The sequence below is a fragment of the Barbus barbus genome (genome assembly GCF_936440315.1).
Source record: "Barbus barbus genome assembly, chromosome: 29".
Classification (NCBI taxonomy): domain Eukaryota; kingdom Metazoa; phylum Chordata; class Actinopteri; order Cypriniformes; family Cyprinidae; genus Barbus; species Barbus barbus.
The window spans coordinates 30238520-30261095 of record NC_136757.1 but is presented as its reverse complement, the minus strand read 5'-3'; the positions used below and the strand labels follow the sequence as shown (position 1 = coordinate 30261095).

The 22576-nt window shown below is 38.7% G+C and overlaps 1 protein-coding gene across 1 annotated transcript in view; it reads left to right on the top strand.

The window, feature by feature from the left end:
* sncaip (synuclein, alpha interacting protein) overlaps positions 1 to 11038 on the top strand; it is a 23549-nt gene extending 12511 nt beyond the window's left edge. Inside the window, exons 8-10 of the mRNA XM_079384777.1 lie at positions 1 to 162; positions 4591 to 4677; positions 9568 to 11038. The exon at positions 1 to 162 is cut by the window's left edge and continues 8 nt beyond it. Of these exons, the coding sequence (XP_079240903.1) occupies positions 1 to 162; positions 4591 to 4677; positions 9568 to 10297 (979 nt within the window). The 3' untranslated portion in view covers positions 10298 to 11038. The remainder of the gene's footprint in view (positions 163 to 4590; positions 4678 to 9567) is intronic.
* The last annotated feature ends 11538 nt before the right edge of the window (positions 11039 to 22576 follow it).

Here is a 22576-nt window from a genome sequence, read left to right as displayed (position 1 = left end):
GGAGTACGGCTCAAACGTGACGGTGCAGAACCAGCAGGGCGAGCGTCCGTCCCAGAGTGCCGAGCGGCAGGGTCACAGCACCTGCTCCAGGTATCTGGTGGTGGTGGAGACCTGCATGTCTCTGGCCTCGCAGGTGGTCAAACTGACCAAACAGCTGCACGAGTAAGAGCCTTCAATCAGCTGATGTCTAGAGCACATTATATATCTGACTCTGCAGCACAAAAGCTGTCATGAGTAACACAGGTATATTTATATCAATAGCCAACAATACATTGTATGGATCAAAATTATACATTTTTCTTTTATGACAAAAATCATTAGGATATTAAGATCATGTTCCATGAAGATATTTAGTACATTTCCTACCATAAATATATCAAAACTTCATTTTTGATTAGTAATATGCATTGCTAAGAACTTCATTTGAACAACTTTAAAGGAGATTTTCTCAATACGTGACCCTGGACCACAAAACCACTCATAAGGGTCAATTTATTTTAATTGAGAATTATACTTCTTCTGAAAGCTGAATAAATAATCTCTCCATTGATGTATGGTTTGTTATGATAGCACAATATTTGTCTGAGATACAACTATTAGAAAATCTGGAATCTGAGGGAGCAAAAAAATCTAAATATTGAGAAAATCTCCTTTAAAGTTGTTCAAATGAAGTTCTTAGCAATGCATATTACTAATCAAAAATGAAGTTTTGATATATTTACGGTAGGAGATTTACTAAATATCTTCATGGAACATGATCTTAATATCCTAATGATTTTTGGCATAAAAGAGAAATGTATAATTTTGATCCATACAATGTATTGTTGGCTATTGCTACAAATACACCTGTGTTACTCATGACTGCTTTTGTGCTCCAGGGACACATGTTGGTTGCATGTCTAGAGGACATTAGATCTTGGATGTCTTTAACTTTTTTATGCTTAAATTGTAGTAAAACAGAAGTTATTGTATTTGTACCTCAGGTGAATAAGGCAAATGTAAACCATAATTTGGGATATTTGAACTCCTTCATTAAAATTTGGGAGTCCTCTTCAGGGCTCGCAAAATTTGTAAATCCCTGGTATCCCTTCGGGCAGGTACTCTTCAGATTCTGGTAGCCCGAAAATTATTTTAACTAGCCCAAATAAAATAAAGATCATAAATGTCAATCAAAAACATTTTCAATACACGAATATCAAGGAAAGAGTTTTATTTGACTATTTACAAGGTATCTGCAGAATTCTCCATTTAACGTATTAAAAACTCTTCAGTATAGTTGTATCAAATTTAAGGACCCGTGGGAGCAATGTTCCTCTAATTGTTTTCTTTCTGAGCAAAACTTCTCTATCGGGGGTCATTTCTGTCTCCTGAGCAAAAGCATTCTTTACACCAGACCTGTACAGCACGCACACACAAGTGTGTAACTTTAACTTTAATGTGCTATTTATATTTGATTTGATCCTTGATGTAAATAAATGATGTATATTTTAGGTTAAAGAGGAAACATGTTTACTGAACAATACACTGCAGTTCAACAGTTTGGATCAATAAAGTTTTTTAAAGAGGTTTCTTATGCTCATCAAGGCTGTATCTATTTGATAAAAAAATACTGAATATTATTTCACAAAATAATATTGTGCAATATTGCAATTTCAAATAAATGTTTTCTATTTTAATATACTTTAAAATGTAATTAATTCCTGTGAAGCGAAGCAGTATTTTCAGAGTCACATGATCCTTCAGAAATCATTCTAATATACTGATTTATAATCAATGCTGGAAACACTTTACTGCTTTTTTATTTTATTTTATTTTATATACTGTATTTTTTGGGACGTGGGATATTTTAAAAAAACAAAAAGTTAAAAAGAACAGTGTTTAGTCAAAATAGAGATTTTGTTACAATATAAACTCTTCAAAAGTTTGGGGTCAGAAATTTTTTTCTTTCTTTTTAAAGATACTTTAAAAAAGTTTAAAGAAAGTTAAATAAACTTTATTCAGCAAGGATGTGTTAAATGGATCAAATTGATAGTAAAGAATAAATGCTATTTTGAATAAATGCTGTTCTTTTAAACTTTTGATTAATCAACGAATCAAAGAAAAAGAAAAACAGGTTCCAAAATAAATATGAAGCAGCAGAACCGTTTCAACACTGATAATAAATCAGTATATTATAATGATTTCTGAAGGATCATGGGACACTGCTGGAGTAATGATGCTGAAAATACAGCTGCAGATCACAGAAATAAATGCTGTTTTATAGTATAGGTATTAAAATAGGAAACCAATATTAGAAATTGCAATAATATTTCACTATATCACTATTTTTTCTGTATTTTTTAAATGAACACAGCCTTGATGAGCAAGAGACTCAAAAACAAGGTCAATTATTATCAGGTTTATAATATAGCCCTAACATAATATATCATCAAAACAAACTATTTAAACTGATAGAATAGAAACGAAACTGAAGCCAAACTGAAGCTGAGATCTGGAAGTTAAATAGGGGTGGCACGGTACACAGATGTCACGGTTCGGTACGTACCTCGGTTCGGGGGTCACGGTTCGATACAATTTTGGTACAACAGGGAAAAAAAAGACATCTACTTTGCTCAGTTTCATTTATTTTGAAAATGCTAAATATTATTACATGTTATATATATAAAATCTGTTTTGTTTTCATTGTGAGTGTACACAAATAAAAGCAGACCTTTAACTACAAGCAACAGCACAAATAAAAATACAATAGAGTAAAGATACAAATAAAATAATCAGTGATTTTCAGGGGTTTTTTAGGTACAGAAATTGAAGTATGATTAAAGTAATCAAAGGTAAAACAGCATTGCATATTTGACTGTATAAATTAAAGATTACTCTTTATTAAAGTTACAAAAGCGATTCAATCAAGAGCAGTGAGTGATTTCTTTGTTGTTGCTGTTTATTTAATATTAACTGTCACTTTAAGAGAAAGCACTGATACTGTACGCCCAGCCGGCTATGTCTGCTATAGGATACTTACCAAGACGGGCATTTTGACAGAATTTTGTGTGAATTTATCCATTAAAACACAATACTTCAGAGAGAGCTTCATATTTGCGCGCGTTCTGAGGCGCAGGTTTGTGCGCTTCTGATGAGCGCACGCACAAATCTTCTCACTGCGCGCGCGAGCTCGCGTCCTCTGGCTTTTAAATATTTGAGCTGGCAAAGCTTACATGACTTTAGTCTAAACACCGATATCAACGTGTGCTGTTCAGGTCTCACCTGTGCGCGCGCTATCAGCACCCGGGTGATGACGGAATAAATGCTCATATTCCAGCATACGGCATTGAACAAGAGTGAATGATTTGTCCACTTATTTTTTTTTTTTCTTTCTCATCGCTGTTGTTATAATGTACTGGGAAGCCAGAATGCGCATCCATTAACAGAAACATACATTAGCCGAACCCTATTTGTTTTACGTGTTATTTATAACTAACCACATGCGTTGTCAGAATTCAGTTGAACCGCGGTCCTAGCGCGTGCCGAACCGTGTGTGGAGAACCGTGCGGTTCGGTTTTTTTCCGCGAACCGTGCCACCCCTAAAGTTAAATATAAAAGCGTGAACATATGAATTCTTCTATATCTGTCTAAACATGGTTCTGAAGTACAGTTTGTACAATACTCTTGTGTGAGACTGAACATGTTTCAGAGTTTTGTTACCCATCCTCCTCTATTTCCAGCACTTAATCAAGCCACTCTTCTTTAATAATGAGGACGTTTTATTTCAGATGTCATTGTGTTTGTGTCGTCTCTCGTGTTGAGCGCACCGCAACCATTGAAGTATTCAGTTTCTACAGCGACTCATTTGGTGCATATCGTTCTCTTTCTATGAAACCTGTAAACCACATTCACCGGCTCTAACTCTGTCGTGACATCAGCTCTATAGCGGTTTGCCCGAGCATTGCTATTCGTTCCCTTTTACTGGCGCCATTCAATCAAATGGCTTCCCAACTCATTTTTGTGCGCGAGGCACATTATTTCTCCTGCGCGGCCACGGTGGAAGAAGAGCGCGCTCAGTTTAGAGGGAACACTGCGTGGGAGCCCTGTATTTAAGGCCCGTCGGGCAGGCAGTGATACATGTTGGTAGCCCGACTGGAAAACACAATAGCCCCGGGACGTCGGGCTAGCGATTTTGCGAGCCCTGCTCTTAGAAACCTCCCTACACTGCAAAAAATGATTCTCAGAAAATATCTGCCAATGGGCCAAGAAAAATCATATTGTTTAACCTTTGAATCAAGATTATATTTCTTACCCCATTGGCAGAGATATTTGCTTGTTTTAAGTAAAAAAAAAGTTTTTAATTTTTTTAGAAAGCAAGACTTAATATCTTAAGTCATTTTACTTGTCCAGTAAATGCATCTTGATTCAAGAATGTTTAGATATTTATACTAGAAAACAAGCAGAAACACTAAGTAAGAGAATCATGTTTTGCAGTGCTGCTGTTTTGTTTACCGGTGCTTAATAAATACATGAAATACATGAATGATTGATGTGTTTCATGAACATGAGCGCTGAGTGACCTGAGGATGTGTGTGTTTCTGACTTTGGCAGACAAGCGACGGCACGAGTCGCTCTACAGAACCAGCTTCATCTGCTGCTGCAGACACACGAGCTCAACGGCAGGCCGCCGTCGCCCAGGTCTGATATTACATTACTCATGTCTCTGATTCATGTCTGACAGACAGAAGCAGGGGATTTTGGCTCCATCCTTTCATTGAAGAAAACTGTGGTCAGATATACACAAAGAAACTCAAAGATCTTCACGACAGCACGCCAAAATAAAAGTTTGGTTTAACTTGAAGAAATTATGACAGAAATATATACTATTGCACAGTAGAATGTACAAACCCGATTCCAAAAAAGTTGGGACACTGTACAAATTGTGAATAAAAACAGAATGCAATGATGTGGAAGTTTCAAATTTCAATATTTTATTCAGAATACAACATAGATGACATATCAAATGTTTAAACTGAGAAACTGTATCATTTTAAGGGAAAAATAATTTTATTTTAAATTTCATGGCATCAACACATCTCAAAAAAGTTGGGACAAGGTCATGTTTACCACTGTGTGGCATCCCCTCTTCTTTTTATAACAGTCTGCAAACGTCTGGGGACTGAGGAGACAAGTTGCTCAAGTTTAGGAATAGGAATGTTGTCCCATTCTTGTCTAATACAGGCTTCTAGTTGCTCAACTGTCTTAGGTCTTCTTTGTCGCATCTTCCTCTTTATGATACGCCAAATGTTTTCTATGGGTGAAAGATCTGGACTGCAGGCTGGCCATTTCAGTACCCGGATCCTCCTTCTACGCAGCCATGATGTTGTAATTGATGCAGTATGTGGTCTGGCATTGTCATATTGGAAAATGCAAGGTCTTCCCTGAAAGAGACAACGTCTGGATGGGAGCATATGTCGTTCTAGAACTTGGATATATCTTTCAGCATTGATGGTGCCATTCCAGATGTGTAAGCTGCCCATGCCACACGCACTCATGCAACCCCATACCATCAGAGATGCAGGCTTCTGAACTGAGCGCTGATAACAACTTGGGTTGTCCTTGTCCTCTTTAGTCCGGATGACATGGCGTCCCAGTTTTCCAAAAAGAACTTCAAATTTAGATTCGTCTGACAACAGAACAGTTTTCCACTTTGCCACAGTCCATTTTAAATAAGCCTTGGCCCAGAGAAAACGCCTGCGCTTCTGGATCATGTTTAGATATGGCTTCTTTTTTGACCTATAGAGTTTTAGCCGGCAACGGCGAATGGCACGGTGGATTGTGTTCACCGACAATGTTTTCTGGAAGTATTCCTGAGCCCATGTTGTGATTTCCATTACAGTAGCATTCCTGTATGTGATGCAGTGCCGTCTAAGGGCCCGAAGATCACGGGCATCCAGTATGGTTTTCCGGCCTTGACCCTTACGCACAGAGATTGTTCCAGATTCTCTGAATCTTTGGATGATATTATGCACTGTAGATGATGATAACTTCAAACTCTTCGCAATTTTTCTCTGAGAAACTCCTTTCTGATATTGCTCCACTATTTTTCGCCGCAGCATTGGGGGAATTGGTGATCCTCTTGCCATCTTGACTTCTGAGAGACACTGCCACTCTGGGAGGCTCTTTTTATACCCAATCATGTTGCCAATTGACCTAATAAGTTGCAAATTGGTCCTCCAGCTGTTCCTTATATGTACATTTAACTTTTCCGGCCTCTTATTGTTACCTGTCCCAACTTTTTTGGAATGTGTAGCTCTCATGAAATCCAAAATGAGCCAATATTTGGCATGACATTTCAAAATGTTCAAGTTCAAGTTGAGCTTTATTGTGATTCCGCTACATGTGGGGACATACAGTGGAACGAAATGTCGTGCCTCGCAGGACCACGGTGCTACATAAATACAGACATACAACAATGAAGTAAAAAACTCTATAAACCTATACACAACTAACCTACTGACAGATTTAACTATAAGTATACTATATATAAGTATTTACCCTATACAAACTAAAAATTAGAAGATAAAAAATACAAACTATACGAATGCTTCACAAATACTGTACATGTGCAAAGAGAGACATTTGAGTCAGCAGCTGGTTGGGGAACAGTGCAGGATGATTTGTAGTGCATGAGCATGTAAACATACATATATTGCTGAGTCTTTTGTGGGATTGTGTACACGCCGCAGTGTGTGTAAGTGTCCATAGTGCACATAGAGGAGAGTGTGGTTTGTACAGGCCCACTCACCTGTGTGTAGCACACTTCGAATTGCGCACAAAAAAAAAAAAAAAAGATTCCATACAGTTTTTCCTTTGGTGTGGTAAGGTTGGGGGGCATGGTCCATGTTACAGGAGGTAGGGGTTTACATGGGGTTTCAGAGGGGGGCGGGGTGGTTTGAGTTCAGGGCTCTCACAGCCTGGGGGGAAAAGCTGTTGAGCAGTCTGGCGGAGCGGGCTCTGATGCTCCGGTACCGTCTTCCTGAAGGTAGGAGCTGGAAGAGACTGTGGGAGGGATGGGTGGAGTCCTTCACGATGCTGTTGGTTTTGCTGGAGCATCGTGTAAGGAAAATGTCCAGGATGGAGGGGAGAGGGGCACCGATGATCTTTGCAGCTGTGTTCACTGTCCGCTGGAGGGTCTTGCGGTCAGCAGCGATGCAGTTCCCGTACCAGACAGCGATGCAGCTGGTCAGCACACTCTCAATGGTGCCTCTGTAGAATGTGGTGAGGATGGGTGGAGGGAGACTTGCTCTTTTCAGCCGGCGGAGAAAGTGTAGCTGTTGTGCCTTTTTGGAGAGTGACATGGTGTTGGTGGTCCAGGTGAGATCCTCTGTGATGTGCACCCCCAGGAATTTAGTGCTGCTGACTCTCTCCACAGTCGAGCTGTCGATGGTCAGCGGAGTTTCTTCTGAAGTCCATCACAACCTCCTTTGTCTTCTCCACATTGAGGGACAGATTGTTAGTGCCACACCATTCAGCCAGCTGTGCCACTTCCTCTCTGTAGTGCGTTTCATCGTTGTTGCTGATGAGACCTACCACTGTTGTGTCATCAGCAAACTTGATGATGTGGTTGGAGCTGAACTTGGCAGTGCAGTCGTGGGTCAGCAGTGTGAAGAGCAGCGGGCTGAGCACACAGCCTTGTGGGGCACCTGTGCTCAGTGTTGTAGTGCTCGAGGTGTTGTGGCCGACACGGACTGACTGAGGTCTTCCGGTTACAAAGTCCAGGATCCAGTTACACAGGGAATTGTTAAGGCCCAGCAGGTTTAGTTTATTTAGTTTATTTAGTCTCACTTTCAACATTTGATATGTTATCTATATTCTATTGTGAATAAAATATAAGTTTATGAGATTTGTAAAATATTGCATTCCTTTTTATTCGTAATTTGTACAGTGTCCCAACTTTTTTGGAATTGGGTTTGTACTTAGTAACAACAAAAATGTGTGTAGTAATAATACAATTTATTAAAACACACAGAAACTCAAAGGCCTTTGTAAGAACCAAACAAAATAAAAGTTTAGTTTAAATTGAAGAAATTAACAGAAAGATATAATGTACTAATTAAAGTAGTAATTACAATAATAATATTCATGTTTAACAATTTTTGATCATGTTTTAATTTACAACAGTTTGCCAAAAAAAATTAAACGAGTTCCTTGAATTTCATTTGAGTAGGTTTTATGCTTTTTTTGTTTACCATCATTATTGATAGGTTTATATTAAATCCAGAAAAAAAACATTATAAAAATAAAACACATTTCATAGGGCACTATTATTGTTAACATATTAATAAATTTAAATAAATTCAAAAGCTTTATGAATTCAATTGATTACACATCCTTTTTGATGGAAATTTGATTAAAACATAATCCAGAAAAATTAATAAATAAAATGCATTTCAAAGGGCACTATTTTTAAAATGTTAATAAATTAAGAACTTTTATGGATTCAGTTGATTTGATGTCCTTTGTCATTATTTAAATTGAATTAAACCGTTAAATGGAATCCAAAAAATATATAAAATATATAAAGCAGCATTATTGTTCATATGTTAATAAATTGTTTAATTTATATTTTTATGAATTCAATTGATTAGACAGTCTTTTCAAATTAAATTTAATTAAACCACAAAAGGTCCAGAAAAATGACAACAGAAAATTAGGGCAGTCGTGGCCTAATGAATAGAGAGTTGGACTTGTAACCTGAAGGTTGTGGGTTCGAGTCTCGGGCCGGCAGGGATTGTAGGTGGGGGAGTGAATAACCAACACTCTCTCCCTCAATACCACGACTGAGGTGAGACCCTTGAGCAAGGCACCAAACCCCCAACTGCTCCGGGTGTATGTTCACTACTGTGTGTACACTTGGATGGGTTAAATGCAGAACACAAATTCTGAGTATGGGTCACACACCACTTCCCCCCCCTTTTTATAAAACACAGAATTAGGGAAAAGTAAAGCACAACTTTTATGGCACTATTATTGTAAATAATTAAAATGTTAAACCTTTATTAATTCAATTAATTAGACATCATTTCAGTTACTAAAATGTAATTAAAACACTAAAAAATGATTCTCTTAGTGTTTTTGTCTTTTTTTCTAGTATAAATATCAAAACATTCTTGAATCAAGATGAATTTACTGTACAAGTAAAATCACTTAAGATATTATGTCTTGTTTTCTAAAAAAAAAAAAACATTTTTTTTTTTTTTAATTTTGTTAGTTTTTGCTTAAAACAAGCAGAAATATGTCAATGGTGTAAGAAAAATCATCTTAATTCAAAGACTAAACAAGATTATTATTCTTACTCCATATTTCTGCTTGTTTTAAGCAAAAACTAACAAACCTGATTTTTTTTTAGAAAACAAGACTTAATATCTTAAATCATTTCACTTGTCCAGTAAATGCATCTTGATTCAAGAATGTTTAGATATGTATTCTAGAAAACCAGACAGAAACACGGAGTAAGAGCAGGATGTATTAGGGAGGCGCAGCCTGGATGTGTTTGTCTCACAGACGTCTCTCTCGTCTCCTCAGCTCTCATGTGGAGTCGTGGCCTGAGATGATGCTGACGGCCGAAGCGGCTCCTGATAACGGTCAGTGGACGCTGAAGCAGAGACACATGGACTCTGATGCTGTCCAGTGCAAGCTGCTGGGAAAAGATCCGGCCGGGGAGGCGGGGCCTGCAGCCGGACCAATGAGACGGCTGGGGCCGGGCGAGAGGCGGGAACTCAAGCTGGCACATCTCAAGCAGATCATGCAGCGTTCGCTCAGCGAATCGGACGCAGAAGAGTCCAAACCGCCCCGACCCGAGCGGCCCACGCAGCTGTCCATCGCAGAGCCCGACGAAAACAAGCACAAGTTCTCAACACACAGAACTTCCAAATCCCTGGACGCTTGCAACCCGTCTCCGTCGTCAGACCACAGCGACCCAGAAACCAAAACCGAAGAGCTTCCCGACGGCCAGAAGCTCACCACCAGTCCCAAAAGCGCCCTCAAGTCTCCGTCCTCTCGCAGAAAAACCTCGCAGAACCTCAAACTGAGGGTCACGTTTGACGAGCCACCGCGGAAAGATGGACCAGCGCCGGATGCCAAAGTCCCGTCCGGAAAAGACAAGCCGGAGACCAGCAAACGAGTGTTTGGGACGTTTCGCTCCATCATGGAAACCCTGAGCGGAAACCAGAACAGCAACAACAACAACGCTCAGAGCGCCGGCAAACACAGCGGAGCGTCCGGGAAGAAGAGCAAAAGCAAGACGAGCGACTGATGTTACACAAGAAACAGATTCAAATCCAGACTCTTTAGAAACCAGCTGCTCGATCACAGCAACCTTTTCCACACTGCAGAAAAATCTGCTTTAGTCTCGTTTACTGGTATAAACATCTAAACATTCTTGAATCGAGATGCATTTACTGTACAAGTGACATGATTTAAGATATTAGTCTTGTTTTCTGTAAAAAAAAAGAAGTATCAATTTTGTTAGTTTTTCCCTAAAACAAGCAAAATTGAGCCTTTGAATTGAGATTATTTTGATCCTTAAACTGTCTTAATATCTTAAATCATGTTACTTGTCCAGTAAATGCATCTTGATTCAAGAATGTTAGATGTTTATTCTAGAAAACCAGACTAAGAATATATATATTTTGCAGTGCACACTATTTGCTGTGTATATAAGAACACACTTGTTTTGAAATAGTAATTTTGCAATACTGTGATTTTGTACAGACTCAGTAATCCACAAGCAGACCGTACAGCGAACCAATCCTGTTCTTTATTCAATGATAGCGTGCACAGAACTCCTGAATCCAACGCTGCACCTTCAGTTTCTCATTTATTTCATAACTCTAATACCTTTATATGTAATCTGTATTGTTTTGACTTAAAGTATGGATTTATAATTTAACTATCATGTTTGAATGCAAGAAACACTATATTATTGGAATCATTGTAACGACATTTGGTGATTAAAATAAAGACGTTTTCAACTGAGCTAATTATCAAACGAGGGAAGAAACGTTCAATTAATGAATCGAGAAAACATTCAAGTGTTTCCGCAGGTCTGAAAAATTCATCCTTCCACAAATTAAATCAGCAGAAATCTCCAGTTATGGCATTAATTATTACATGCATTGCCAAAAAATAATCTATTTGTCTTCTAAACATCCTTAAATGAAAAAACATTTACTGGAGATGCTAAATGAGGATTTGAAGTCTTGAAGTAAGAAGGGGAATGAAAACTTGTTTTTGCTTTGAATTAAGTAGATTTGTATCTCATTGACAGAGATTTGTTCTTGTTTTAATCATAAACTCACTTCATTTTGATCCATTTATCAGAAAACAAGACTGCAAAATGATTCTGAGTGTTTCTGCTTGTTTTCTAGAATAAATATCTGAACATTCTTGAATCAAGATGCATTTACTGGACAAGTGACATGATTTAAGATATTAAGTCTTGTTTTCTGTAAAAATATATATATATATATTTTTTTATGCTTAAATTGTAGTAAAACAGAAGTTATTGTATTTGTACCTCAGGTGAATAAGGCAAATGTAAACCATAATTTGGGATATTTCTTAAATCATTTGACTTGTCCAGTAAATGCATCTTGATTCAAGAACGTTAGATATTTATTCTAGAAAACCAGACAGAAACACTGAGTAAGAGAAGGATTTTCTGCATGAAACAGAACCCCTGTGGGGCTGATCACACAAGTGGTCGTCATGCATTAGTGTGAATTTGACACGAATGCATTCAGCAGATGCTTTTATTGATGAGAAGGAGGGATATTTGCTCCGATCGGCCCGTGAGCGAGTTTCCCCGGAGAAATGAGCTCTGAATGGAGTTTAATGCTTGTGAAAGGAGAATATTTGACTCCAGGAGCCGATATGTGCAGATGTGTGATGCTGAGCTGATGAATTAGAGCTTGTTTGCTGGAGCTCGGCTCTGAAACAGCAGCTTTAATTGGAGCCGGATGAGAGAGAGAGAGACTGTGTTTAAGACTGTTGTGCAGCATGAAAATGGAGCAGACGAGCGCTTGATTTGACAGGAGGAGAGTCGTCTATAGATTTTTGTGTCCATTGTTTGGGCTTATTTGTGTGCTGCTTTACTCAGTCAATCAAATATAATTGACACCGCTGGGCTGCTGTTGTTTCTGGATGAAAACAGCTGCGGGAAACGATGGGAAAAGGTTTCTGCCAGAACGGTGACAATTCCTCAGCCGTCAAGCGCATTAATTGATGCCGTGACACAGATGAGGGATAATAATGTAATCAACCTTTAATTGTGCCGCTTCTGTTCCTGCTCCATCAAACAACATCCACACGCCGTCACAATCTGGAGAATAGTTCTGCATTCTGTGTCTGTTTGGAACCAAAGATTGTTGTTTTATAAAATGGCCATAACTTTTTAAAACTAAAAACAAATTATATCTGATCAGCAACTTCAGATTAATGAGTGAATGTGAAAACAAAATCAGATTTGAATATTAATGTTGTTACTCCTGTTTTATTAATTAAAACATGAAGAAATTATTTGATACTTTACACACAAACCACACCAAAAACTATTATGCAAAAAATACACAGATATGTTTTTCAGCATTGATGAGAAATTTCATTTAAATATATAACTGTATGAAATTTATAAGAACATATAATCTGAAAATGACCAGTATTAACCCCATTGCACTGCAAAGAATGATCCTCTTAGTGTTTCTGTCTGGTTTTCTAGAATAAAAGTTCTTGAATCGAGATGCATTTACTGGGCAAGTCAAATGATTTAAGATATTGAGTCTTGTTTTCAAAATTAAATTTTTTGCTTAAAACAAGCACAAATATCTGCCAATAGGGTCAGAAAAATCATCTTAATTCAAAGACTAAACAAGATTATTATTCTTACCCCATTGGCAGATATTTTTGTTTGTTTTAAGGAAAAACTAACAAAATTTATATATATTTTTACAGAAAACAAGACTTAATATCTTAAATCGTTTTACTTGTCATTTTTTTGCAGTGTGGCATGGAATTTGTGACTCAATGTTGCTCAAAAACAGTCCAAACTTATGAAACCTGCATATTTATTTCTAAATGTTACTCTGAAAAGTTTTCAGACAAAATACATTCATTTCACTTTCAGATGAAAAAGTGGTCAATTTTTCATGCTGCAGTGGCGACACAAATATTCATGCTAATCAATCAAATTCAGTCCAAAAGTGTGAGATATGGGGTAACGATGAAAAATATTTTACAAAGAGTGTATTAACACTAATATTAATTAATTGGTAATTTTACAAAAAGTATTTTTAACACCTAATGGAAGTAATTGAAAAAAAAGGGTATGTATCTTGAGGGTCTTAAAGCATTTGCAAACTTTCGTTCCCTTACTAAAAACTGCTTTTTTTTTACGTTTTTCTGGGTTAATTGCATCAGTCAGATTATGGTCTGTCAGTATATTGATGAATTAATAATGATGATGTTTGTGCTGTAGAGAAGCAGAACTCATCCATGTGAGAATCAGCAGCTTTGATTTCTGTCAAATTTATTAAGTTTCAAAGAGTTCATAAAGAGACGGCTAACGATGATATACTGTTTCTGCTTCCTGATGCATGTTTAACTTCAGTGATGTTTGGTGACTTTTTATTGAACTTTCCATTTTTCTGAAGAACAGCAGACAGTTTAAGTGTTCAGGACAAACAAGGGACTCGTGAACAACTATCACTAAACAAACAATCACAGCTGTGGATCATTCAGGGAACAACAGTGTTAAAAATCAAGGGGATGTAAACTTTTGAACGAAAAAATCATTAGGATATTAAGATCATGTTCCATGAAGATATTTAGTAAATTTCCTACCGTAAATATATCAAAACTTAATTTTTGATTAGTAATATGCATTGCTAAGAACTTCATTTGAACAACTTTAAAGATGATTTTCTCAATATTTAGATTTTTTTGCTCCCTCAGATTCCAGATTTTCTAATAGTTGTATCTCAGACAAATATTGTCCTATCCTAACAAACCATACATCAATGGAGAGATTATTTATTCCGATTTCAGATGATGTACAAATCTCAATTTCAAAAAATTTACCCTTATGACTGGTTTTGTGCTCCAGGGTCACACACACACATGTCTGTATGTATGTATGTGTATATATATATATATATATATATACAGTGGGGATCGAAAGTTTGGGAACCCCTTGCAGAATCTGTGAAAATGTGGATAATTTTACCAAAATAAGAGAGATCATACAAAATGCATGTTATTTTTTATTTAGTACTGTCCTGAGTAAGATATTTTCCATAAAAGATGTTAACATATAGTCAACAAGACAAAAAAATAGCTGAAATTATTAAAATAACCACATTCAAAAGTTTAATACTGTGTGTGGTTACCTGGATGATCTACGACTGTTTTTTTGTTTTGTGATGGTTGTTCATGAGTCCCTTGTTTGTTCTGAACAGTTCAACTGTTCTTCAGAAAAATCCTCCAGGTCCTGCAGAATCTTCAGTTTTCCAGCATCTTTTGCATATTTGAACCCTTTCCAGCAGTAACTGTATGATTTTGAGATCCACCTTTTCACGCTGAGGATGATTGAGGAACTCAAACACAACAATTAAAAAAGGTTCAAACATTCACTGATGCTCCTGAAGGAAACATGATGCATTAAGAGCCGGGGGGTGAAAACTTTTTGAATTTGAAGATCAAGGTAAATTGTACTTCATTTGTCTTCCAGGAAACATGCAAGTATCTTCTGTCGCGTCAGAAAGGCAGTACTAAATGGAAAAATATGATATTTTAACAAAATAAGAAAAATTTGTACATCTTCATCCTGTTCAAAAGTTTTCACCCCCGGCTCTTAATGCATCGTGTTTCCTTCTGGAACATCAGTGAATGTTTGAACCTTTTATAATTGTTGTGTTTGAGTCTAACAAGTGGGAGGCACATATGCAAACTGTTGTAATTCCTACACCGTTCACCTGATTTGGATGTAAATACCCTCAAATTAAAGCTGACAGTCTGCAGTTAAAGCACATCTTGTTCGTTTCATTTGAAATCCATTGTGGTGGTGTATAGAGACAAAAATGTTAGAATTGTGTCGATGTCCCAATATTTATGGACCTGACTGCATATATATATATGTGTGTGTATGTATATATATATATATTTATTTATTTTTATTTCCCATTAATGTCCTATTCCTATAGCAGCCATTTACACTACAAATGTGACTTTTTTAAAAAGCATTCAGTCATTGTTTTTGTGCATGTGCTCAACAAGTGCCACAAAAGTTTGAAGGGGAAAAAAATCAAAGTAAAACTTTCCAGTCACTAGTGATCGAACAGCAGCAGAGGGTTAAATATAAAAAGGGTTCATGAGGAAATGAATGACTATCACATGTGTTTGTTTTCGTCACCGTGAGAGAATGAAGCTGAACCCGATCGGCAGTAAATGATCCGGATGTTTGTCAGGATCCGCCGCTTCATATTTATCAGATATCGATCACTACAGCGCGTTTGATGTCAGTGCTTTTGTCTGTTCGCTCCGGCGTCTCTGGCAGTTCTTCATTGGCCTGCGATGGCTCCCTTAACCTGTTTCATTGATCTCGGGCCCCGGGCCCCTGGAGAACCGCGGCATCATTTGGTGCCGTGTTCCTCCATCCACCTTATTTGTTGTAAATAGCAGCTCATTACATGAAGCGTCCTGTCACGGCTCAGCGGCGGCGCTGCAGAAACACGTCCCTCAGGAGCTCCAGACGGACGTTTGAGAGACGCTGGAGCTTCTGCTCTGACAGATGCGCTCATACTGTATTTACTGAGGAGCTGGATGTTCATCTGTCTGTGTGCCTTCATCTAAAAGAGTCATTTCCAGAATAAAACCGAGCTGCTGATGCTTCAGTGACTGAGCGTTTGTCTTGTGTTTGACTCCACACTGCAGAACATGATTCTCTTACTCCGTGTTTCTGCTTGTTTTCTAGAATAAATATCTAAACATTCTTGAATCAAGATGCATTTACTGGACAAGTGAAGAAAAATTATCTTAATTCAAAGACTAAACAAGATTATTTTTCTTGCCCCATTAGCAGATATTTTTGCTTGTTTTAAGGAAAAACTAAATTATTGTTTTGTTTTTTGACAGAAAACAAGACATAATATCTTAAGTGATTTTACTTGTACAGTAAATGCATCTTGATTCAAGAATGTTTACATATTTATTCTAGAAAACAAGCAGAAATACGAAGTAAGAGAATCATGTTTTTGCAGTGCAGTGATTCTGAACCCTCATGTTCCTGTTTCTTTTTGCACAAACGTTAGTTATTGTTTTCACATTGGACCGGATTGTTTTGTTCACACAGCATAACAACTTCACCAAAAATATTTATTTTTTTGCATGTTCAGCTGCTTCACCCATTTGCTCTTTTTTTTAATCACATAAACGAATACAATTAGATACAACAATAATTTTCTTAAATATTTATTACAATATATACTGATAAACTCTTCAATGTTGTGAGAGACTGGATGCTTTTGACTGATTTCTATTGAACTGCAGCTCAAACTATTTTCAAATATAGTGAATTAAGCTACAAACGCCATAATAAAGCACAATGTTTCCATCTAACATGTATTTTGAGCTGCAGCTCATTATATTAATGCAGTGTTTCACTAGTTTGCAGTAAACCAGAGACCTCACTGAATATGTTCATAGATTTGTGTTGGATGTCTTTGGAATGGAAATATGGATATTTTATTTATCAACATCATACTTCTTTCGCTTATTTCAGTTAATGTCATGAAACTAACGACCTAAGCTAGTAGTAGTGCTAACAGTTTGACTCTGATCACTGTTTGGTTCATCTCATACCGAGCTACAGGCAGAAACTTAAATCTGCAATACCTGTATTAAGATCTGTTAAAAGATGGACTAATGAAACAGAGCAAGCCTGTTTCTCTCTCACTGATTGGACTGTTTTTGAAGCCGCTGCCACTGATCTGGACGAGCTCACAGAGACTGTAACATCTTATATCAGTTTCTGTGAGGACATGTGCATTCCTAACAGGACTCATCTAATCTATAACAATGACAAACCATGGTTCACTGCCAAACTCAGACAGCTCCGTCAGGCCAAAGAAGATGCGAAAAGGGGGATAAAGTCTTGTACAAACAGGCCAAACACACACTGGAAAAGGAGATCAGAGTGGCAAAGAGGAATTATTCTGACAAACTAAGGAAAAAATTATCTTCCAGTGATCCTGCTTCAGTGTGGATAGGAATGAAGGATATCACCAGCTACAAGACACCATCCCCCAGCACTGTGGAGAATCAACACCTGGCAGACGACTTAAACGAGTTTTATTGTCGTTTTGAAAGATCACCCCACACCCGCCCAGAACACCCCTCCACACAACCATTCACACCTCCAGCAACCCCTCTCTCCCCCAAACGAAGGAAAGAAGGAAAGCACCTGGTCCAGATGGTGTGTCACCTGTCTGCCTAAAAATCTGTGCTGACCAGCTGGCCCCCATCTTCACACAGATCTTCAACAGATCACTGGAGCTGTGTGAAGTCCCCTCATGCTTCAAACGCTCCACCATCATCCCCGTCCCAAAGAAACACAAAATTACTGGACTTAATGACTACAGACCAGTGGCCCTAACGTCTGTAGCCATGAAATCATTCGAAAGACTGGCTTTGGCTTATCTGAAGGACATCACTGGACCCTTACTGGACCCCCTGCAGGTCTGTGGATGATGCAGTCAACATGGGACTGCATTATGTTCTGCAACATCTAGACAGACCAGGGACTTATGTGAGGATCCTGTTTGTGGACTTCAGCTCCGCTTTTAACACCATCATCACGGAAACCCTTCAAAATAAATAACTCAGCTCTCCGTCCCCACCTCCGTCTGCCAGTGGATCAACAGCTTCCTGACAGACAGACAGCAGTTAGTAAAGCTTGGTAAATACACATCCAGCACTCGCACCATCAGCACTGGAGCTCCTCAGGGCTGCGTACTCTCCCCACTGTTCTTCTCCCTCTACTCCAGCGACTGCACATCTAAAGACCCCTCTGTCAAGCTCCTGAAGTTCGCAGATGACACCACACTGATCGGCCTCATCCAGGACGGTGACGAGTCTGCTTACAGACAGGAGGTTCAGGAGCTGGCTGTCTGGTGCAGTCTTAACAACCTGGAGCTTAACACGCTCAAAACTGTGGAGATGATCGTGGACTTCAGGAGAACTGTGCACTGTGACTGCAGTGGAGTCATTCAGATTCCTGGGCACCACCATCTCCCAGGACCTGAAGTGGGATATTCACATAGACTCCATTGTCAGGAAGGCCCAGCAGAGGTTGTACTTTCTTCGCCAGCTGAGGAAGTTCAACCTGCCACAGGACTTACTGAAACAGTTCTACTCTGCCATCATTGAATCCATCCTCTGCACTTCAATAACTGTCTGGTTCAGCTCAGCTATCAAATCTGACCTCAGAAGACTACGGAGGGTAGTCCGGACTGCTGAGCGAATCATTGGTACAACCCTCCCCACTCTCCAAGAACTGTACTTTTCCCGAGTGAGCAAAAGGGCTGGTAAAATCACTCTGGACCCCTCACATCCAGCACACTCCCTCTTTGAACTGTTACCATCTGGTCGACGCTACAGAGCTCTGTGCACCAGAACGACCAGACACAGGAACAGTTTCTTCCCTCAGGCAATACATCTCATGAACACTCAACAAATAAACGTGGAACACACAACTCTATTATACATTATTTATTCACCACACATACTTATTTTTTCATTTCAAATTTGCACATATCAGACCTGTACACACATAGTTGTCTATATTATATATTGTTTTTTCTGCTTTGTACATTGCCTATTTGGATATTATTCTTTTATTATCTGTGTCCTGTCCTGTTACTGTCCTTCTGTTGCACTGTGGAGCTTCTGTCACTACAACAAATTCCTTGTATGTGTAAACATACTTGGCCAATAAAGCTCACTCTGATTCTCATTCTGAAGATGCGAAAATCAGAGAAACAGACAAACCGAATCATTTGTGTGAGTCATTTACACTGAAACCGCTCCAACTGATTCAAACTCAAGATTCTCTAGCAAACACCAGATCAAAAAATAAATTGGGGAAGTCGTGGCCTAATTTACAATCATGTAGGGGGTCGCTCCTCAACCACCACCAGTGTGCAGCATCCACCTGAATGATGTGACGGCAGCCACACTACAACGGTGCCGGTGCCAGCACACACACACATATACACACACACACACACACACACACACACACACGTTTATCTAAATGGGTTCATTCCATAGGCGTAATGGTTTTTATACTGAACAAACTGTGTGTGCTATTGCCCTACACCTAAACTTAGCCCTCACAGGAGACTTTGTGCATTTTTACAATTTCAAAAAAAACTTTTTTTAGTTTATTTTTAAACTCATTTTACAAATGAGGACGTCCCCAAAGGGAAGTTTTTATATGGTTAAGTAGGTACGCACACACACACATACTATATGACTTTTATTTATCAGATGAACACAAAGTAAATCATCTAAACTAAATAATCTCTCTTCTTATAAGACAAGTATGGGACGTCCAAAAATGACACTTCAAAAACTACACAAAGTGAATATGACAGTAACTCATACAACCTCTGTTAATGAATCAATATTTTCAATATAATATCAATATGAAGAAAGAAAGTCATAAATATCTGGGACCACATGAGAATCTTAATTTTTGGGTGAACTATCACTTTTAATAACAATGTGATGACGTGCTTAGAAACATATTCCAGACAGAATGCAAGAATGAGCTGAATTAATGAGGAGTCATAGAATTAAAACAGACAACATTAACGTTTTGAAAGGCCACTTTTTTGTGTTTTCTACGTCACTGTCTAAAAGGATAATTCATCTTTTAATTGTTTATTTGGGGCATTTTTATTTGGGTTTTTCTCAGCAAATATTGCTACATAATTATTAGTGACTAATTATATGAATTAATGAGCAAATCATGCAATTATTAAGATTTAAAAAAAATCATTGAGAGTCCAAATTCCTACTCAATGCGTCACATAATGACATATTATTATTATTATTAATAATACTTCTCCATTACCTGGTAAGAACATCACAACATGAATTACAATTAAGCAAACATACAATGTTCATTTAAACAGTTTTTTGGAGATTTGTAGCATTTAATAAAAAAATAATTCCCACAAAAATCTTAATTATATTTAAATTTTCCTCACTGATTTTATTTGCACTCAATCTTGTGCTTCCAGCCAATATATTACACAGCTAACACCTCTATCACAACAGAACGAATAATGAATAGACTTTTTTGGGGGAAAACACAACTTAGCTACCTCAACATGCTTCCTCAGATTTGATGGTGAACTTCTGAAGCCAGATATTGAGCTGATGAAAGTCATAACTGAAGTAGAACTGTGTGCTTGATGCATTGGTCTCACGTCAAGCGTGCACTTTTGAGCTTCCGTTTACCATATTTAATGTGCATAAGATAAAATAAAAAGGTAATGTACTTTTTAAATTGAAATAAAATTGTAGTAAAATTGAGTAAAAATAAATTTTTTTCTTCAGAAATGTAATCAAGTAAAAGTATAAGTAGTCAGTTTAAATTGTACTTGAATAAAGTAAAAATCCCCCAAAATAATACTTAAGTAATCAAGTAAAATTACTCAAGTATTTTACACCTCTGCTAGTTTATGAGAGAGTGTGTGTGTGTGTGTGTGTGTGAGTGAGTGCATGAGAGAGTGTGTGTGTGTGAGTGAGTGCATGAATGTGTGTGTGTGTGTGTGAGTGAGTGCATGAATGTGTGTGTGTGTGTGTGTGTGTGTGAGTGCATGAGAGAGTGTGTGTGTGTGTGTGTGTGTGTGTGTGTGTGTGTGTGAGTGAGTGCATGAATGTGTGTGTGTGTGTGTGTGTGTGTGAGTGCATGAGAGAGTGTGTGTGTGTGTGTGTGTGAGTGAGTGCATGAGAGAGTGTGTGTGTGTGTGTGTGTAAGTGAGTGCATGAGAGAGTGTGTGTGTGTGTGTGTGTGTGTGTGTGAGTGAGTGCATGAGAGAGTGTGTGTGTGTGTGTGTGTGAGTGAGTGCATGAGAGAGTGTGTGTGTGTGTGTGTGTGTGTGTGTGTGTAAGTGAGTGCATGAGAGAGTGTGTGTGTGTGTGTGTGTGTGTGTGAGTGAGTGCATGAGAGAGTGTGTGTGTGTGTGTGTGTGAGTGAGTGCATGAATGTGTGTGTGTGTGTGTGTGTGTGTGAGTGCATGCATGAGAGAGTGTGTGTGTGTGTGAGAGTGAGTGCATGAGAGAGTGTGTGTGTGTGAGTGAGTGCATGAATGTGTGTGTGTGTGTGTGTGAGTGAGTGCATGAATGTGTGTGTGTGTGTGTGTGAGTGAGTGCATGAGAGTGTGTGTGTGTGTGAGTGAGTGCATGAATGTGTGTGTGTGTGTGTGTGAGTGAGTGCATGAATGTGTGTGTGTGTGTGTGTGTGTGTGAGTGCATGAGAGAGTGTGTGTGTGTGTGTGTGTGAGTGAGTGCATGAGAGAGTGTGTGTGTGTGTGTGTGTAAGTGAGTGCATGAGAGAGTGTGTGTGTGTGTGTGTGTGTGTGTGAGTGAGTGCATGAGAGAGTGTGTGTGTGTGTGTGTGAGTGAGTGCATGAATGTGTGTGTGTGTGTGTGTGTGTGTGAGTGCATGAGAGAGTGTGTGTGTGTGTGTGTGTGTGTGTGAGTGAGTGCATGAGAGAGTGTGTTTGTGTGTGTGTGAGTGAGTGCATGAGAGAGTGTGTGTGTGTGTGTGTGTGTGTGTGAGTGAGTGCATGAATGTGTGTGTGTGTGTGTGTGAGTGCATGAGAGAGTGTGTTTGTGTGTGTGTGAGTGAGTGCATGAGAGAGTGTGTGTGTGTGTGTGTGTGTGTGTGAGTGAGTGCATGAATGTGTGTGTGTGTGTGTGTGTGTGTGTGAGTGCATGAGAGAGTGTGTGTGTGTGTGTGGTGAGTGAGTGCATGAGAGAGTGTGTGTGTGTGTGTGTGTGTGTGTGTGTGTGTGTGTGTAGTGCATGAGAGAGTGTGTGTGTGTGTGTGTGTGTGAGTGAGTGCATGTGTGTGTGTGTGTGTGTGTGTGTGCACACCTGAGTGTGTGTGTGTGTGTGTGTGTGTGTGTGTGTGTGCACACCTGAGAGTGTGTGTGTGTTTGTTTGTTTGTGAGTGTGTGTGTGTGTACACCTGAGTGTGTGTGTGTGTGCGTATGTGTGTGTGCACACCTGAGAGTGTGTGTGTGTTTGTTTGTTTGTGAGTGTGTGTGTGTCTGTGTGTGAGTGAGTGCATGAGAGAGTGTGTGTGTGTGTGTGTGCACACCTGAGAGTGTGTGTGTGTGTGTGTGTGCACACCTGAGAGTGTGTATGTGTGAGTGAGTGTGTGTGTGTGTGTGTGTGTGCATGCCTGAGAGTGTGTGTGTGTGTGTGTGTGTTTGTTTGTTTGTGAGTGTGTGTGTGAGTGTGT